General features: G+C 57.1%; 1 protein-coding gene across 1 annotated transcript; it reads left to right on the top strand.

Moving 5' to 3' along the window:
* The first annotated feature begins 953 nt into the window (after positions 1-953).
* MMRN2 (multimerin 2) lies at positions 954-16747 on the top strand. Its single transcript, XM_021699632.1, has 7 exons — positions 954-1170; positions 9232-9360; positions 9454-9560; positions 9661-9741; positions 10502-10666; positions 10826-12550; positions 15493-16747. The coding sequence occupies exons 1-7, from the start codon at positions 1007-1009 to the stop codon at positions 15876-15878; spliced, it is 2757 nt and encodes a 918-aa protein (XP_021555307.1). The 5' UTR covers positions 954-1006; the 3' UTR covers positions 15879-16747.
* Positions 16748-18028: the final 1281 nt, after the last annotated feature.

The raw sequence follows: 18028 nt of genomic DNA, 5'->3' as shown, positions 1-18028 counted from the left end.
ATGCGGCGGCTGGCTGCTGGGAGCGAGGCCAGCGGGGCGGGCGGGGCGGGGGGAGGGCGCCTGCCCTCACCTTCCCCCCAGGGCGGGGCAGCGGGGGTCCGGCTCCCCTGCGCCCCTGCTGCCCAGCCCTCCCCTCCTGCCCGCTGCCCTCCGGGGAGGGCGGCTGCAGGGGGCTGCGCACGTCCTTATCCATCACTGCCCCTTATTCATCCGCTGCCCTGCCCACCCGCAGCGGCCGCCACGGCTGGGGGCTCTCAGGCCCCTGGCCTGTTGTGTCTGATCCATCTGGGACAAAGGGGGTCAGGCAGGGGAGGCGCCTTTGCTACCAGCGTCCCAGGTAGGGCAGGGTCAGGGCCCCACGGGGCCTGTCAGGCAACAGTGGCCAACCTCCCAGACCAGCCTGGGCTGCCTGGTGACTCACCAGCCCCGTGGATGACCCCATCCCTGGGCTCTAGCAAGGGCAGTGGGGAGCTGGGGCAGAGGAGCCCGCAAGGGTTCCCCAATGCCCTAGCGACCCTAGGACAGCTCCTTTCTCTCTCGAGTCTCCACCCACCTGCTGGCTCCCACAGCCCTGGGGTGGAAGGTGCTGAGTAGGCATGAAGTGCCCCCCACTTCCTGACCACCAGCATGGATGGGCAGCAGGTTTCCTGAGACTGACCCGACCGCTTCCTGCAGCCCCACCTCCTCGCTTGGGCTCTCCTAGCTTCTATGGGGACGTTTGGTGGGGACGTCTCCCTGTGCGTCCCACACCTCCAGTGTCCCTGACCTAAGTCCTCTTGAGGCACAGGAACCAGCCTGAGTTGTTGGCTGCCTCTGTGGGGGACGGTGGGGGGGGGGCACTGGGGGAGGCCGGACGAGGCTCACCGGGTGGGCCGGCCCAGGCCACTTCCTCTCTTTGTTGTCCCTGTGCTTTCTTTTCCTTCTGAGACTTAACTTGAAGACGACGTCACCCTCACCAGCAGTTTGTGGAGTCCCTTGCTGCGGCTGAGCCTGCCCCACTGCCAAGATGATCCTGACACTGCTGCTCGGCCTCGGAGGGCCCCTGGGCTGGGGGCTGCTGGGGGCCTCGGCCCAGGCCCCAGGTAGCGGGCTCTCGGATCCACACAACCCAAGGCCGCCTGGGGTCTGGAGGGCGGAGGCTGAGGACACCGGCAGGGACCCCAGCAGAAGGTAAGGAGGACCTCGACCTTGGGGGAGGTCATGTACATGATCCAAGTCCCAGCTCAGCCAGGACAGGTCTCTCGGGACCCCAGTTACCCATCTGTGAAATGACCTACTACTATCTACCTGCTGGGCCAGCTGTGAGGCTGAAGGAGGTGCCAGGTGCCAGGCTCCCTTCAAGAGGCCACCCCCAGGCAGCCCAGACTGGGCACCACAGGAACTTCCCTGCCTGGCCCATGGCAGGGAATGGACCTGGAGGTCGGGCAGGAGCATTTCTTGCCACCAACCGCTTAGCATGGGGTGATGAGGGGCAGTAGTTCCAGAAGTTTCCAGCTGGCCTGGCAATGGCTCCTGTTCTTCGAAATGAGTAAACTCTGACAGTTGAGCCTAGGTGAGGCTGGCCTGGCCTAAGTCATAGAAGACAGACACTCCTGGGGACTGGATTTTTGTCTGATTGCCCCCGGGGGACTGGCGTGGGTCCTCAGGCTGAGGGACAGGCAGCGAGCAGACAGGGTGCTCTGCTCTATTTCCAGAACAAGGAGGAGGCCACAGCATCCAGGGAGCTCCGCTTCAGTGCCCCTCTGGATATGGGTAGGATGGTCTTGGGACTGAACCAGGACACCATTTTCCAGCCTTGTATTTGTCCAGGCCCTGGGGCCCCTGCCGATAAGGTGCTGGGCCTGTGGGTCCCTCCTTCAGGTCCTCCACCGTCAGAGCAGTAGGTCCTTTACTGGGTCCATCTTAGGCTGTCACCTTGCCAAGTGTTATCTCAGTGAATCCTCCCAACAGCTCGGGTTGCCGCAGAGCCCAAGGCTCAGAGAGACTAAGCAGCTGCCACAAGATCACACAGCTAAGGAGAAACCACGATCTCAGTCTGACTTCAGAGCTCATGTTCTGGTCCCTGAACACTCAGAGGCAGCCCCAAGCCCCAGATGTGCCTAATGTGCCTACTGCCTCCCTGACCACACACACACACACAAACCAGGCTTGGTGAGAGTGTTTATATAGATTTAGAGGGTGAGAGGGGTCAACTTACACCCACCCAGAGTCTTCCATTTGGCTCTCTGAGATTCACTGTCACGTTGGCTTACAGAATGAATCCGCCTGGGACAGTTCTATACAGCTCTGACGCTTCAAGGTGAATGTGTTTGTTGGACACTTTCCTGAAAGCAGATTTGCCCATGGAGAGGAAAGAATAAGCAAGTGCATGCCGACTCTCAGTGAGGGGGTGCTGGCCAAGTGGGGAGCCGCCCCATCTCTGCCCCGCCACCAGGCCGGCTCGGTGCTGGATGGTGTGGGTGATTCTTGGTGGGGGACTCCAGCCACCCAACTCTGATTTCAGGTCCAAGAACCAAGCCTCCCTTCCCCAAAGCCACTAGCTCCATGCCCCTTTCTTTGGGCTGCCTGCTTCCTTTTGATAAAAGAGAGGCTCAGGGTTCCAGGTGGATCAGAAGAAGGTAGGAGACATTCCTCTTTTTCCACACCCCCTTGGCTATGGGGAGGGACTTGTGGGCTGCCCCATGGAGCTCACTCATCCATTCCCTGGTCGGTCCCAGTGTGTGCAGAGCATGTGCGGGTGTACACAGAAGGGTGTCCCAGCCCAGGAATACCCTGGTCCCGGGGGAACCTGGGGGGTCCCAGCAGGCCTGCTGGGTCTCCTGCCCACAACCCAGAAGCTGCGGTCCCCACAGGCCCAGCCCAGGTTGTCAAGGCCTCCGGAGGGGCTGGTCTGAAAGGAAGGAAATGCTGCTCAGCTTCCTCGGGCTGATTGCTTCCCGTGCTCTGTGAAGGGAGAGGCGGAAATGGTGCTCCAGCCTCCCTCCTGCAACAGGGGGAAGGGCAGGTGGGGCCCGGCAGCATCAGGGACAAGCCTGGTGGACCCTCAGCCCCTGGCTGCCAGAACCAGGCCTCCCAGCCTGCATTTGCCCCACCCCACACCTGTTTCTGGTAGACCCTGGACATGGGCTCAGATTAGACTATTTCCAAGGAGAAGTTCGAACAGAACAATTTGGTGCCAGATGCCAGGTCCCAGGGTGGAGGCGGGACATGGTTGGGTGCTTCCCACAGCTCTGGGACCCCCAGCAACATGTGTATTTGGACTCCTTGGGGAGGAGGCTCTTCCGATGCTCCCTGGTTTTGGTGGGAGTGGGATTGAGCAGCGGTTTAGCAGGTGGGCTCCTCAGAGCCCGCATTAGCACCCCTGCAGGGCTGAGCCTGCGTTGGGGACCAAGCTGAGCCCTGGGCAAGGTGCCCCATCTCCACACTGTGGTGACAAGGCAGCTCCCTCAGCTCTCTCCATGCTGTGAGGCTCAGAGGAATGGGGACGCCACCCAGCTCCTAAGTGACAGGTCCGAGCATCCAGTGCCTGCAAATCCCGGGTACCCGCTGTCCTGTCCCCCCCAGGATGGGCAGTGGTGTAGGAGAGGCTGCTCCCAGCTGTCCAGCTGGCCCTGCCCGCCAGCATCAGCTTCTCTTGGCCCACACACAAGTAGCATCTGTGATTGAGTGCCGCTGAGCGCTGGTGGCCCAGGGGAGGCCTGCACACGGCTGGAGGTCACACAGGACGGAGCCCAGGCCACGCGTCACGGCCGTAGCTGCACCTCCTGCACCTGTTCCTGCCGTCAGAAGTACAGGGCCCTGGGCGCACTCGGGGAACCCCCACTCTGGACATCGAGTGGGCCTCAGGCTCCTCTGCCAAAGCCCCTTTCCAGATGAAAGACAAAGCCCCGCAAATTCTCCCCCGGAGTGGTCGTATTCAAGGCTGCATTCGAGGTCTCAGAAAGCAAGGTGCAGAGAACACGCCCTCCTTCCCCAGAATGACGGAAGGGACAGTCCGAGGGGGGCTCTATTGGCAGTGAAGTGTCCCAGTGGACAGTGGCAGTGGCACATCCATAATTCGGGGGGCTCCAGCTCACAGCCCTCTCCCTGCTGGAAGCTGGCTCAGCTTCCCCCACAGCCCCTCCCTCCGTCCCAAGGGAGGGGCCGGAGGTGCCAATCTTCTCCACATTGCCAGGACTGGGGAGGGGGGAAGGGCCTTGCTCACGGTCACCCTGAGCCCAGGAAGGGGGACGGCAGGGGGGCGCCCAAGCTTCTGAGCTCGCATTAGAAGCTCCAAAGGGGCTAGCACTCTCCTGACTGGGGCAAAGCCTCAGGTGGGGGCCATGTCAGAGGCCCAGGGCAGCCCAAACTCGCTGGAGGATCCCTGCACTCATTTCTAGGCTGGCCCCAGGGGATGAAGGTGCAAAGGGGGCGCAGTGAGAACAATGGGAGCTTCGGCGAGCCGGGCTGGGGGCTCAGGCTCAGAGGGCCAGCATGCAGTTGCCAGGAGCTGGAGGAAACCAAAGCAAAGGTCAGGAATGTTCCCAGGGTTTCTGGGCCAGCGGCCTGTACTATGCCAAGGGGATAGGGCTGCCAAGGGTTGGGCGGGGGGGAGCGTGGGCAGGGAGAATAGTTGGAGCCTGAGGTTTGGGCCGGTCAGGAGAGAAAGTTCCTGGGCAGGAAGGGTGGGCGGCACCACTTCTGGTTCCAGGAGCCCGAGGTGGAAAGTCCCAGTCACTGGCTGGCAGGCTGGACCAGACCCAGCTCGCCTGGGCACAGGCCTTCTGGACCCTCCACAGCAGTTCAGAGGGTGAGCAATGAACAGAACTTTGTTTTGAGTGGGTGTTTCTGAACCTCGGCACTACTGGCATTTGGAACTGGCCAATTCTTGGCCGCGGGGGTGCTGTGCTGTGCTGTGTGCATTGCGAGGTGTTCGGCAGCATCCTCCGTCTCTGCGCATTAGATGCCAGGTTCACGGCCACCCTCCCAGTGGAGGAAGTCCCTTCCTCCCTACACCCGCCGCCCCCCCCGCGCCCCTCCCCACCGAGAACCACTGGTTAGAGAAATGCTTTTCTACAGGCCCATGTTCCAGCATTTCCACGGGGCCCAGGGTGGGGGTAGGGTGGAGGCTGGAGTTCCTGGTCCTGGAACAGTCTGTGCAGGTGGCCATCTCACCCGTGGTCCCTAAACTCTGGGCCCAGCACTGTCACAGTCGCTCTTTCCGCGTTGAGTGAACATTCTTTGCCTAAAGTCAGGGCCAGCTCCATGGGCGTGTGACCTGAGCCGTCACACAGGGCACGCCCACAGAAGGGCCCCACTTGGTTTAATCTCTATTGTTGTCCCACATTGTCATTTTGCACTGGACACTACAAATTATGTAGTCAGTTTCGTGTAAAATATTTATTCTCTCTCCCTTTACGGAAAAACTGTGCTCACCCTCTGGGTTAGAGTCAAACTTTCTGCAAAGTTCGTTGAGACAGTCAGAAGGCCCTGCCCCCACTGGTCCCCAAAGGCGGCAATGCTTTGAACTCTTTAGGTGAATCCTTTGGCATTTACCCCTGTGTCTCTAACTAACATGTTTATGTTGCTACTTCTTGGGACGTAGCATTATCCGTGATTCAACTGTCATTCCCACTCCATACTCCAACCCCAACATGCATGCATAGGCGTGCAAGAATGTGTGCTCGTGCATACGTGGGCACACACACACGCACTGCCTATCCATCACCCTCCCATATTGTCATTTTGAGTGTTTACATTTATACGACTATGTATGCTACTCAGAGTGAAGACTCGGAAAAAACCTGTGAATCCTCCCTCCCCCTGCCCGCCGCCTGCCCCGCACACTTCATATTTTTGGTCGTCCCGGAATAAACAACTGTCTTCATTTTTTTGTTTCTTTGGCTTCGTTCCCTGGGTCTCTGTCACTACTCAATCCTAAACTCTTGGCCACTTGTCCTTTCATCCGTGTCAGGTGTTTGACCACTGTGTCTTCTCGGTGACATCGCTCCCAGAGCCCCAGCTGTGCTCCAGTCTGGACACTGGCCCCAAACCCCCTGCCCACCACTCTACTGGGCTCTCCCTTCCCCCGACTCCCTCCTGGAACGTCTGTCTCCTGAGGCCGTGCCTTCCTCGTGCTTGGTTCTCTGGCCTGTGTTGGTGGAGTACCTCTGGCACAATGGTACTCTGTCCTGGGCTGTGACTTAGGATGACCCAGAGAACTTTAAAATATTGATGCTCAGGCCACAATCCCAGAGACTCTTGCTTCATTGATCTGGAGTGGAGCCCAGAGGCTCTTCTTTATAAAGTGCTATACAGTGGTTTTGATGTGAAGATTTGATGGCAAGATTGCAAACCACTGTTCTAGTAGCTCCCTGATAAGGGATCCTGGGGTGTGCAAGGTTTTGAAATCTGATTTGTTGAAAATGTCTTTATTCTGCTCTCTTCACTTTGATTGATAGTTAGGCTGGGTATAGGATTCTAAATTGGAAATGTTTTCCTTCTGTATTTTTTTAAAAAGATTTTATTTATTTATTTATTTGAGCGGGTTGAGGGGGGCAGTGCAAGCAGGGAGAGGGACAAGCAGACTCCATGCAGAACATGAAGCCCAGTGCGGGGCTTGATCTCACAACCCTGAGATCATGACTTGAACCGAAACCAAGAGTCAGACACTTAACTGACTGAGCCACCCGGGTGCCCCCATTCCCTATTTTGAAGGCAGTTCTCCACTGTTTCTAGTGTTGCTGTTGAGGGGTTCAAGCCATTCTAAGTGCTAGTGGGTGTGTGTGTCTTGATTTTACTCTCTAGAAAGTATAGAATTATTTTCATTTCCAGAATTCTAAAATTCCATGATGATACTGAGTTTTTTCCATCATATTGAAGGTAACTGGTGGACCCTTTGAATCTGGAGGTTCAAGCCCTTCACTTCTGTAATATTTGTTTGATTTTTTTCATCAACGATTTCCTCGCTCTGTTCTCTTTATGGAACTCCTATTATTTGGATGCTGGATTTCCAGGATCTACTTTTCTGATCTTTCCTCTCCTGTTTTCTCTTTCTCTCTTTGCTCTTTTTTTAGGAAAATTTCTCTAACCTCTAACATTTCTATTAAATCTCCTTTGCATTTCTACTGTTATATTTTTAATTTCCAAGGGTCCTTTTCACTCTCTGAATGTTCTTCCATTTTTAAAATAGCTTCCTGTTCTTTCTTGGCTGTAGTAACTTCTCTTATAGATCTGGGGCTATTATTACAAATTTGAGGGACATCTCTTCTCTGCACAGTGTTGGGTTTGTCCAAGTTGATTTTTTTCCCAATTGCTTGTGTTTGACCTCCCTCTTTTGTACTAGAGATTTTTCTCAGGAGTCATCTTGGACGTCTGCCCACTTGAGAGTAGACAGACTAAGAAGCTGATTGGAAGCTGGCTGTACGGATGGAGCTTTCTGACTTCTTTTGTCATAATATGTTCTGGGGCTATTTTACTAGGGGAGCCCCTGATGTTATTTTTTTTTAGCTCTTTCCTCTTGAGTGGTGTCATTTTCCTGACAAGCTTTTTCAGTCTGCTACCAAGAGGGTAAAACCTGCCCACCAGGCTTTTAGGAGCCAAGTGGGAAATCAGGCTGGGGGTCCTCAGCTTTCAAAACAGATATGGTCACTCAATCCCCGTCAATCCTTCCCCTGCCCTACCCCATCCCTGTGTGCCTGGTAGCCCCAGTACAGAGACCAGCTCCAGAGAGTAAGATCCCAGCCCGATGGCCACTCCATCTCCAAGGCCATGAACACTGCCTCCTAATATCTGACAAGTGTGGCCATTCCTCTCCATACCCACCACCATTACCCATGGAACCTGCCAGCATCTTCCACCTAGATCCCTGACACAGCCACCTACCTATACCTTGCCCCTTCTTGTCCTTTCTGTACCCAGGAACCAGGGTGGCTCTGTCATGTCACTCCACTGCTCAAGCCCCCCCCCCCACACACACACTTTCCGTGCTTTCACTGCAAGGTCCAGCTCCTCAGCTAGCACTCAGGCCTCCACAGCCTGGCTTCCCCTTACCTCTGCAGCCCTTCCCTGGCCCAGCCCCTGCATTTCAGCGGGCCATAACCTCTATCACAGCCCCTGGTGCCAAATTATCACCTCCTTCTGAAAGTCTCCCCAGCTAGCACCTTCCACATCATCTGAGATTGCCTGCTTTTTCCTGGGGACCCTGGGGGGAAGGTCTGTTCCTCCATATTGGTGCTGAGTGCTGCTGAGCTTTAGCCCAGCACCCAATCCCGAGGAGGTGCTGAGCTGAGCCGAGCCATGGAAGTCATTGCCGCTTGCAACTCTGGAGAGCTCCGTTCTGGGAGCTGATTACCAGGCGAAGGACCCTCTGACCTATTGTACTGAGCCCTTCAAGGCTGTCACCAGATCAGTGAGCTGGGGCTGTGCCAGCCATGAGCACCCCTGCTCCTGGGCATTTGCAACCACACACACTGGTAAAGGGCAGAGGTGGAGAGGCTACCCCTCTGGTGTTCAGGATGCTGAATGTGACCCCCTAAGCACCCTGTAGGACCTTGCCCAGAGAAGGGACTGCTCAGCTCAGCTGCCTTCTCCCACAACTGTTTTAAAGCCCATTTCCATAATGGCCATCACGGGGAGCGGCCAGGGAGCAGGTGCCCTCCCCGCAGCCTGGTCCCTGTGAGGAAATGTGTGAGTGGTGATGGGGCAGGGCAGCAGGGTTCGCTGAGCACTTGTCAGGAGCCAGGCCCTTGATACTCATCCACACACCTGGAGGAGGGTATTATCATCTCCAGCTGAGGAATGGGGAAGGGGGAGCTCCCTAAGTGCCTCCCTCAAGGTCACATAGCGGGAGTGTGAAGGATTTGAACCCAGGACCCTCCAGCCCCAGCAGCATTATGCTGCCTCCCTGGCACCAAGAGAAATAGTGAGAGGCCCTCCTAGCTCCATGGGTCGTTTTGCTGTGTGATTTGGAGGCTGCTCTTCAGCCTCTCTGTGCTGGCCCCTGCTCGAGGGCCTTCCTGGAAGGCATGGAGTAGATGCCTTCCAGGAAGGGTTTGCGGAGCTTTTGTCCTGGAGTCGAGGGATGAATAATGCAGAGTGCTCCCCTCTCAGGCTAATGGATTCTAGAATCCCGGGCATTGGGTGGGGCCGGGAGGCCGGGGTGGGGCGCTGGTATCACTGTTGACCTCTAGGAAGGGTCCTGTGGGACCTGGGCGTGGCTCGGCAGCCCTCTCTTCTGGCTTGTTTTTCCAGTAACTGGTGCCCTTACCAGAAGTCCAGGCTGGTCACCTTTGTAGCTGCTTGCAAAACGGAGAAATTCCTCGTCCACTCACAGCAGCCATGTCCACAGGGGACTCTGGACTGCCAGAAAGTCAAAGTCATGTGAGTGGGGGCAGGATGGCGCAGGGCGGGCCGTCCATCCGAGGCCCACGCTGGCGCACCCTGGAGTCACTGAGCTGGCCCCTCTTTCCCCAGGTATCGCATGGCACACAAGCCGGTGTACCAGGTCAAGCAGAAGGTGCTGGCCTCCGTGGCCTGGAGGTGCTGCCCCGGCTTTGCGGGCCCTGACTGCCAGCACCACGGTAGGGCTCCCCGGGGCTCCCTCCCCTCCAACCTCTGACCCCAGAGGTCAGGCAGTTCCTCTGACCTGTGGGGTCACTATCTGTTGCCTCCTCTCCGCAGATCCCACGGCAATCCCTGAGCCTGAAGATCTAGGTGATGGCCTCCAGGAGCCTTGGGATGGGCCAGTCGGCTTTGAACCTGGTATGCTGCTTCCCTAGAAGGTGCAGGAAGGGCAGGCAGGCAGGCAGGCAGAACCCATGTGCCCAGGCCCTTTCTCTTCTGATAGGGTGGTGCCATTTCAGGAAAACTCTGTGCCCAGAAACAGCAGGGGCCCTTCCGTGGCTCTGTATCAGCCTACCCTCACACCAAGGAGGCCAGAGTCACAGGGCCCTCTGTTACTACCTGCTGGCTAAGCACCACACCCTTTTCCTTGACTCCATTTTCTGAGGACAGCTTCATCTGGCACCTTCCCTGACCCTTGGATGGCACAAGATCCCATGGCCTGGAAGAAGCTTTCCCACATGTGTCCTACTGGGGCCGGGAAGTCATACTATCCTTGGTCTAGAGTCAGCACAGAACCACCAAGAGGCACCATTTGTGAGGCCTTTCAAGGCTGGGCCACGTTCGGGATGGCGAATGAGTTTCATCATGTGGTGAACTCCTTATCTTTTGACAAGGGCTGCCTCAAATGATGTTGAGAGGCCATGTCCACACAGCTGAGGAGGAAAGTGTGCCGTGATTGATTAGTCATGTCTGCTATGGGTGCTGGGATGGGGGGTAGGGCTCATGGGCATGCATTTCCCCTTCTGGAGCTAAAGGCTGCTACGCTCCTGCTCGGAGGACATCAGCACACACCTCCCTGATATTTCCATCTGAACCTGGAAATTTCCTTCTCTGTACCTCCTGATCTGCCCAGGCCTGGGGAGTTAGACCTCCACGCTTATCTCTCATGTGTCTTCAGGCCACCCGGCGGCTGAGCCCAGCAACATCATGGAGCGGCAGGAACACTTGCTGGGAGATCTCCAGAATGACATTCACCAGGTGGCAGACGGCCTCCCGGGCCAGTGGAAGGCCCTGGCAAGCAATCTCACAGCTGCCACGATCGAGGCAAATCAGACAGAGCCTGGTGAGTGGCAGGCTCCAGGGGCTGAGGCAGAGCCTGCTCATACCCGAGGGGACAAGAGGAAGGCCCAAATCTCAGAGGACCCCCCACCCCCGCCCAGTCCTTGCCCGGGGAGGGGTGTCTGCTCCTGCAGGGCTGTGTAAAAGCGTGTCTCTGTTGCAGAGGCGCCTGGCAGATCCTTGGAGCAAGTGCTACTGCCCCACATGGACGCCTTCCTACAGGTGCATTTCAGCCCCATGTGGAGGAGCCTCAACCAAAGTCTGCACAGCCTCTCCCAAGCCATAAGAAACCTGTCTCTTGATGTGGAGGCCAACCAACAGGCCATCAAGGGGGTCCAGGAGAGCTCGGTGGCCAGGGCTGACTTCCAGGAGCTTGGGGCCAAATTTGAGAGCAAGGTCCAGGAGAATGCCCAGAGAGTGGGGCAGTTGCGGCAGGACGTGGAGGAACGCATGCACGCCCAGCACCTCTCCCTGCAGCAGTCGCTCTCCCAGGTCGAGGCGGACGTGGACGCCAAGTTGAAGAGGTTCCTTAAGGCCCAGGAGCCGGTGGGGGCCAACGGCAGCCTGGTCCCGGCCGCAGCAGGGGCAGGGGCCAGGCCAGAGCCGGAGAGCCTGCAGGCCAGGCTGGGCCAGCTGCAGAGGAACCTGTCGGCGCTGCACACGGCCGCGGGCCGCAGGGAAGAGGAGTTACAGAGCACCCTGGCGGACATGAGGGCCACCCTGGCGCAGCACGTGGATGAGATCAAGGAGCTGTATTCGGAGTCCGATGAGACCTTCGATCAGATCAGCAAGGTGGAGCGGCAGCTGGAGGAGCTGCAGGTGAACCACACGGCGCTGCGCGAGCTGCGCATCATCCTGATGGAGAAGTCGCTGATCATGGAGGAGAACAAGGAGGAGATGGAGCGGCAGCTCCTGGAGCTCAACCTCACCCTCCAGCACCTGCAGGGCGGCCACGCCGACCTCATCAAGTACGTCAAGGACTGCAACTGCCAGAAGCTCTACTTCGACCTGGACGTCATCCGCGAGGGCCAGAGGGACACCACGCGCGCCCTGGAGGAGGCGCAGGTGAGCCTGGACGAGCGGCACCAGCGCGACGGCTCGTCCCTGCAGGCCCTGAGCGGCACGGTGGCGGCGCTGTCGCGGGCGGTGGACGCGCAGCGGGCGGAGGGCGAGCGGGCGCGGGCCGACGGGGCGCGGCTGCGGAGCCAGCTGCGGGCGCTGGACGGCGAGGCGAGCGCGCTGCGGGCGGCGCACGGGGAGATGCGGGCCGAAGTGGGCCAGCTGCACAGCTACTTCACGGCCCTGCTGGACGACGCGCTGCGGCACGAGGCCGTGCTGGCCGCCCTGTTCGGGGAGGAGGTGATGGAGCAGATGGCGGAGGAGGCGCCCGGCCCGCTGCCCCTGCGCTACGAGCAGATCCGCGCCGGCCTGCGGGACGCCGCCAGCGGGCTGCGGGAGCAGGCGCTCGCCTGGGACGCGCTGGCCGCGCGGGTGGCGGCCCTGGAGCGGGCGGCCGAGGCCGGCGGGCCCACCCCGGCGGGGCTGGCGCAGGAGCTGGAGCGCCTGGACGCCGACCTCCGGCGGGTGGGCCTGTGCTGCGAGGCTTCGGGGGCCTCCCCCCGCAACCGCTCCCTCGAGGGCCTCCAGGAGGCGCTGGCCGCCACCGAGCGCGACTTGGAGCAGCACCAGCGCCTCTTCCACAGCCTCTTCGGAAACTTCCAAGGGCTTGTGGCTGCCAACGTCAGCCTGGACCTGGGGAAGCTGCAGACCATGCTGAGCAGGAAAGGGAAGAGGCAGAAGGGTCCGGAAGCTCCCCGGAGGAGGGACAGGAAGCAAGCGGAGACTTGGACGGATGAGCCTGTCCAAAGGCGCGTGCTCTGGGAGGCAGGTGAGTTCCCGAGCCGCGGGAGGCTGGGTGGGCCTGGGGGGACAGGGCTGTCTGCTGGCAGCTCTTCGGCCTCCAAGAAGGCGAGGTGAAAGAGAACGGGGAGACCAAGGGTCAGGACTATGCAGGGCCGGCTTTGCCCTGATCCCCCTTTCATTCAGGGCCAGGGGCCTCTTATGGTACCTGAAGTATAAGCAGGTAGAAGTCACAAGAGCCAACTGTCAGTGAGCGGGCACAGGCCGGCCATGGAATGTTCGAGGCTCCTAGACACACGGCTGGCCACCGCCCCCCCGCCTGTAGAGCGGGCGGGGAGAGCCTCCCTTTCCTGCCAGCCCCAGCCCCCAGGCCCCCCATCGCAGCTCTTCCTGTCCTCCCGACTTCACCCCGTGCATGTTGAATCAGCTCCCCTGTGTACAAATATGTGAACAGGGCCTGGTGTGGCCTGCCACGGGCAGTACCCACGCGCGGGGAATGCAGGGGAAGGCCTTGGGCCCTGAAGGGAGCTTGCTGTGCGGACATAGTTGGTCCGTCTCGCTGCTCCGCGCCGGGTCCCCTTTCTCGGCCTTCGCCATGTTGAGTCATCAGAAACCCCAGAGGCACGTCGTCACTGCTGTCCTCCCTGCAGCTCAGTCAGGGGAAATGTCCCGTTCACACAGCCAGTAAGTGGCACAGAGAGCCCTGAACCCTGTCCAAGCTGTCTCTAGGGTGCTGGCTCTTGCCCTGGGCCCTGGGCAGCCGGCTCTGAGCCTTCCCCGCCCCTCCCTGAGCGTGGGCCTGGGAAAGCGACCCCTAGACTCCGTGCCCCAGGTGATTCTCCCCTGCCGGAGAGGACGGCCTCGGGGCTATGGCCACCTCCTCATCCAGACGCAGGACCGGGTACAAGGCCGCCATCCGGGCTTGTCTATACCCCGGTGTAGCCTGGCATGTGGGAAGTCTGAGGCCTGGCTGAGGATCCCATCCCAAGCTCTCCCTGCTCCTGCCGACTCTCCATCCTGGCCCTGGAGGCCTGGGGGCCTGGGGGCGGTGGACAGAGCACGGTCTCTAGCACCACTTACTCGTCTCAGTTTCTCCCTCTGTAAAATGGGAGAATCGCTACCTACATCGAAGACTTGTTATGAAGACTAGCAGATACATTTACCGAATACCTGACCTAAGGTCTAACATTTAGTAGAAACCAGCCAACGTCTCCCCGTTTCCCCAGCATTTTCAGGGCCAAGGCTCTGCACTAATTCTTCCAGCTTTTTTCCTCCTGCGAGTGGTGCAAGGCCTCAATTGCCTGAGGGTGTCTGAGTTTACCACTGCAGTAGTTTATTTCAAAAAAATGTTTTTCCTTAAAAATAAAAATTCCTGCTTATTTGTCTTGTAGAAAGACCACAGGTCTTGAATCTGTGCCCTGCAGGGAAGGCCACTCTCAGTTTACCTGCTAGCAAATCAGAGAAGCACAACCCTTGAGCCTTCTGAGGGGCAGGTTGGGCCCAGGGGCCAGTAGGGTCGGCCTGGAAGGCGGGACTGAGCGGCCGGCAGGCTGGCTGCAACGGGTGGAGAGAGAGCCAAGTACCGGCAGAGGGCGCGCTGGGCAGGCATCCCTTGGGCTGGGCGAGCGCCCCACCTCCTGGCTGCTGGGGGAACTGCAGAGCCAGCTGCGGGCCTTTGACGGGACACAGTCTTACTACAAATGGGAAAGTTATTCTGAACTCTCCAATTCTCAGAAAATCTTCCAGAACCAAAGAAGAGCAAAATTTTGACATTCACAAGACTATTGCTGGACCGGGAGCCAAAGAGGTGGGGCTGTAGGTGGGATTAAGGCACCAACCACGATGCAAATTGCCCCTCCTTTAGGCCTTGCTTGGTTTTATCCCCTAAGAAACGGGGAGTTTGGTCTCAACCAAGAGACACAGAGAGAGAGATACAGAGAGACACACAGAGAGTTGAGGGAGCACATGGGGAACATGACTTCATCAGTGCCAAGGCCAGTGTCATGGCCAGAACCCCCTGGGACTCACCCTTCCCGTTTCCTGGCTCTGTCCCCCACCCCGCCTGAGAGTCACGGCCAGGTAGCTGGGTTGGCTCCTTCCTCACTGTACATTCACCCACTACACGGAGAGGCTCCCTCTGGCTCCACGCCTGCATGTGGGCCTGGCGGGCCTGCCACCTGTGTTCTCTTCATCTCGCTTGTCCTCCCATGGCTGGCTAAAATGCTTTTTTACGTGGGAAGAGCACTGGAAATCAGGAGATTCAAGGACAGCTCCCAGTGTGGTAATTTACTATCTGTGTCTTCTGGAGCCGGCTTTCCCTTTCTGGGCCTGTTTCCCCATCAGTAACCCTAGGGCTCTGTGCAACAGTTTGAAAACATTAAGATGACCCGCTTGAAGAGTTTTCTTGTCTGGTCCCACCTGCTCTTCTCTCTCCAAGGTCCCGTGCCAGACATCCAGTAGGAAGGATGCTGCAGTGTTCTTTCCCTCACCAGTGTTAGCATTATTACCTGGAGGATAGGTGGTATTTTCTCTCTTGCCCTTGGGCATCTCAAGATCCCAGGAGGTGGCAGTCGTGTGGAAGTCAGAGACCCGGGTGCCTGCCCCGTCTTGCCCTGGGCAAGCCATGCAGCTTTGGACAACCAGTTAAGCACTCAGGACTCAAGGTTTCCTCAGGGGGGCGGTACTTACCTCTCAGGATGTTGGAAGGAAAGGGGAACAAATGAAAAAGTGCTTTTTAAAAATGTACACTCGTAGAGACAACCGACTTGTATTTTCCTCTCAATTAGTGACCCAGTGAGTGTTGGCCAGTTGGCTCCCACCCTCTGAGGCCGCTATTGGGAACACCTGGGTTATCTAGAAATAGTGAGCTATTCCTACTGTTAATAAGGTGAGAAGGGCAGGTCTCAGGGTTTGGTTTCCCACCGGGGGGAGTGAGAGATAGTCACTGAGCACTTTCCTCCTGCATTCCAGGCTCCCCTGTGGCCTTCTATGCCGGCTTTTCAGAAGGCACGGCTGTGCTGCAGACAGTCAAGTTCAACGCCACTTACATCAACATCGGCAGCAGCTACTTCCCTGACCATGGCTACTTCCGAGCCCCTGAGCGTGGCGTCTATCTGTTTGCGGTGAGCGTTGAATTTGGCCCGGGGTCAGGCGCCGGGCAGCTGGTGTTTGGAGGTCACCATCAGACCCCTGTCAGTTCCACCGAGGAGGGGAGGGGTAGAAGCACGGCCACGACCTTCGCTATGGTCGAGCTGCAGAAAGGCGAGAGGGTGTGGTTTGAGTTAACCCAGGGATCAGTCATCAAGAGAAACCCACCAGGCACTGCATTCGGGGGATTCCTGATGTTCAAGACCTGAACGCCGGGCACAGCCCTGACCAGACGTCGTGGACTCACCCAGCTCTCCTTGGCCTGGAGCTCTGGCCAGGGTTGGTCTGGAGACCATCCAGTTGGTCTAGTTCTTCCTGGAAAACTTCTGCAAAGACGATGCGGTATTTGGGGCCTTCCTCTAGATGCACTGGGTTTGCCTGTTTCTTAATGACGAGAAAAACTGGAAGGCTTCTGTCTGGGCAGAACCTGGCCCGGGGAAGTGTGAACCTTAGCTTGGCGTGCCATCTGAGGCAGGATGGCATCGTGGGCTTCAGCTCTTTGCCACACCCTGGGTCCTGCAGCTTCTTTGGTGTGTTGCTCCTCCTGTGGTTGGAAACTTTAGAACTTTCTCCCACTTCTTCTCCCTAATCTTATGCTAGAAAATCATTCCTCCCCAGAAGGACTATGTTTAAAATGGAGGCGACATCTTGGACAATGTTGGAAACCAGTCTCCACCCACTACAGGGCAGTAGGAGAAAACCGACCTGTTTGGCTTCTATTAGAAATGGGGACAAAGGCCTCGTTGAGTTAACCAAAGGAGACAAAATTCCCTTTTCCTCAGTTTCGGTCCTTCCTTGAATTTATCTGTAACCTTAATTCCACTTCTTTTTCTCCTTGCCTCCACATGATAAAGGCCAAGACATGCCAAAACATGAACTAAAATGTGTACAGCCTTCACCCTTTTTACTTCCTCCACTCGCTGATGACCATCTTCATTCTCATGAGCATCTCTAACCAGGAAGGAGGCTGAGGGAGGTAGGGAAGGACGATTGTCAAAATCTCCTTCAGTAATGATCAGCTCTGGAATAAAGCAATGCCCTTCAAATCTCGGCCTGGTTTCTTTATGGAGAGCGAAAGGATTCGGTAAAGGAGGTAGAAATATGGGACAAAATGAAACGATTTGGGATAAATGTGACTCTCATGATTCCAGGCTGTATTTGCCGTCACAGTTCCAGTAAGTTCTGCGTGACACGTTCAGAGCCCCCCCAGCAGGCTGCGGGGAGAGTACTGGCTTAGACAGTAACACTTCGGAGTTGCAGCTGTTCCCGCAGTATCAGTGTAGGGTTTTCAGAACATTACAGTCCCTGCAGCAAACGGGCTTGCGAGAGCAGCCATCTGGTTGTCAGGATGTGTTCGTGTTGTGGTAGTCAGGTACCCCATGTGTGTGGAACATACTCTTCTCCATAACAAAACTGGATTGGACTGGGCAGTGAAAAAGGACAGGAGTTGGTTGTCAGGGCTCACAGGGTCTCAGCCCTTCTCCTTGTTTTCTAAGGGTCATTAAATCAAACAGTTGTCCCCCAGAACTTATTTCCCACTAAGCTTTGTGTGCTCGATATGCTTAAAACATCAGCGTTAAAAGGAAGAGTATGCCAGGCCACTCTGGTGCGGACGGTAAATCACCACCTCTTGAACCGTTTCCATCTGTGGTATGAGGCCGTCGGTCTAATAGCTTTCATTAAGTATCTTGGTGTTTTATTACCTTGACCACAGGGTTGACTCTGGCCTTCCTGCCCTTCCCTCCGGCCAGGGCCTCTTGCCCGGTGCAGCTCTCAGCTGCCGAGACTAATGGCAACCCAAGGCATGATGTACTGGGGCCGTTCTCGCCTGAAGGTTGGAGAGCCGGTAGCCCGTCGCCCTGGCCTCTAGAAAGCCCTTGCCGTGTCTTCCTTCTGCTCCATCTCGCTCTTACTGGGCAAGCTGTACTGACGACTAAGTGGAGATCTGAGGGTGGTGCGGTCTTACCATCTAAGATTTTCGCTTGGAATGGCTTGCACATAATAAGCAGAGTGAACTGATCTCCATAAGGGGCACCTGCCCCCCCGCTGCTCACGTGGCCGCTGCTCTTAACGGGGTTATGAATGCAAGCGCTAACTAGTAAACTCAGCCAGCAGCGTGGACGAGTCCCTCCAGAAGTTTCTGGGATGAGAACTAGAGAAACGATGGTTCTTTTAAATAGGATGCTTTCCATTCAACAAAACCAATTTCACAAAACCTTAATATCCAGTTTAAGTGCAAATTTCCTGTTTAAACACTTCTATGATGAGGACACCAGATTAACAAGAATTCTAAAGTTCACTTGACAGGTTTCTTATCTCCACTAAGGCATCTAATATCTCTGGGTGCAGACTCTTTGCC

Source organism: Neomonachus schauinslandi, chromosome 6 (genome assembly GCF_002201575.2).
Source record: "Neomonachus schauinslandi chromosome 6, ASM220157v2, whole genome shotgun sequence".
In the NCBI taxonomy this organism is placed as follows: domain Eukaryota; kingdom Metazoa; phylum Chordata; class Mammalia; order Carnivora; family Phocidae; genus Neomonachus; species Neomonachus schauinslandi.
The sequence above is the reverse complement of the archived record's forward strand: the minus strand, read 5'-3'. Positions and strand labels throughout refer to the sequence as shown.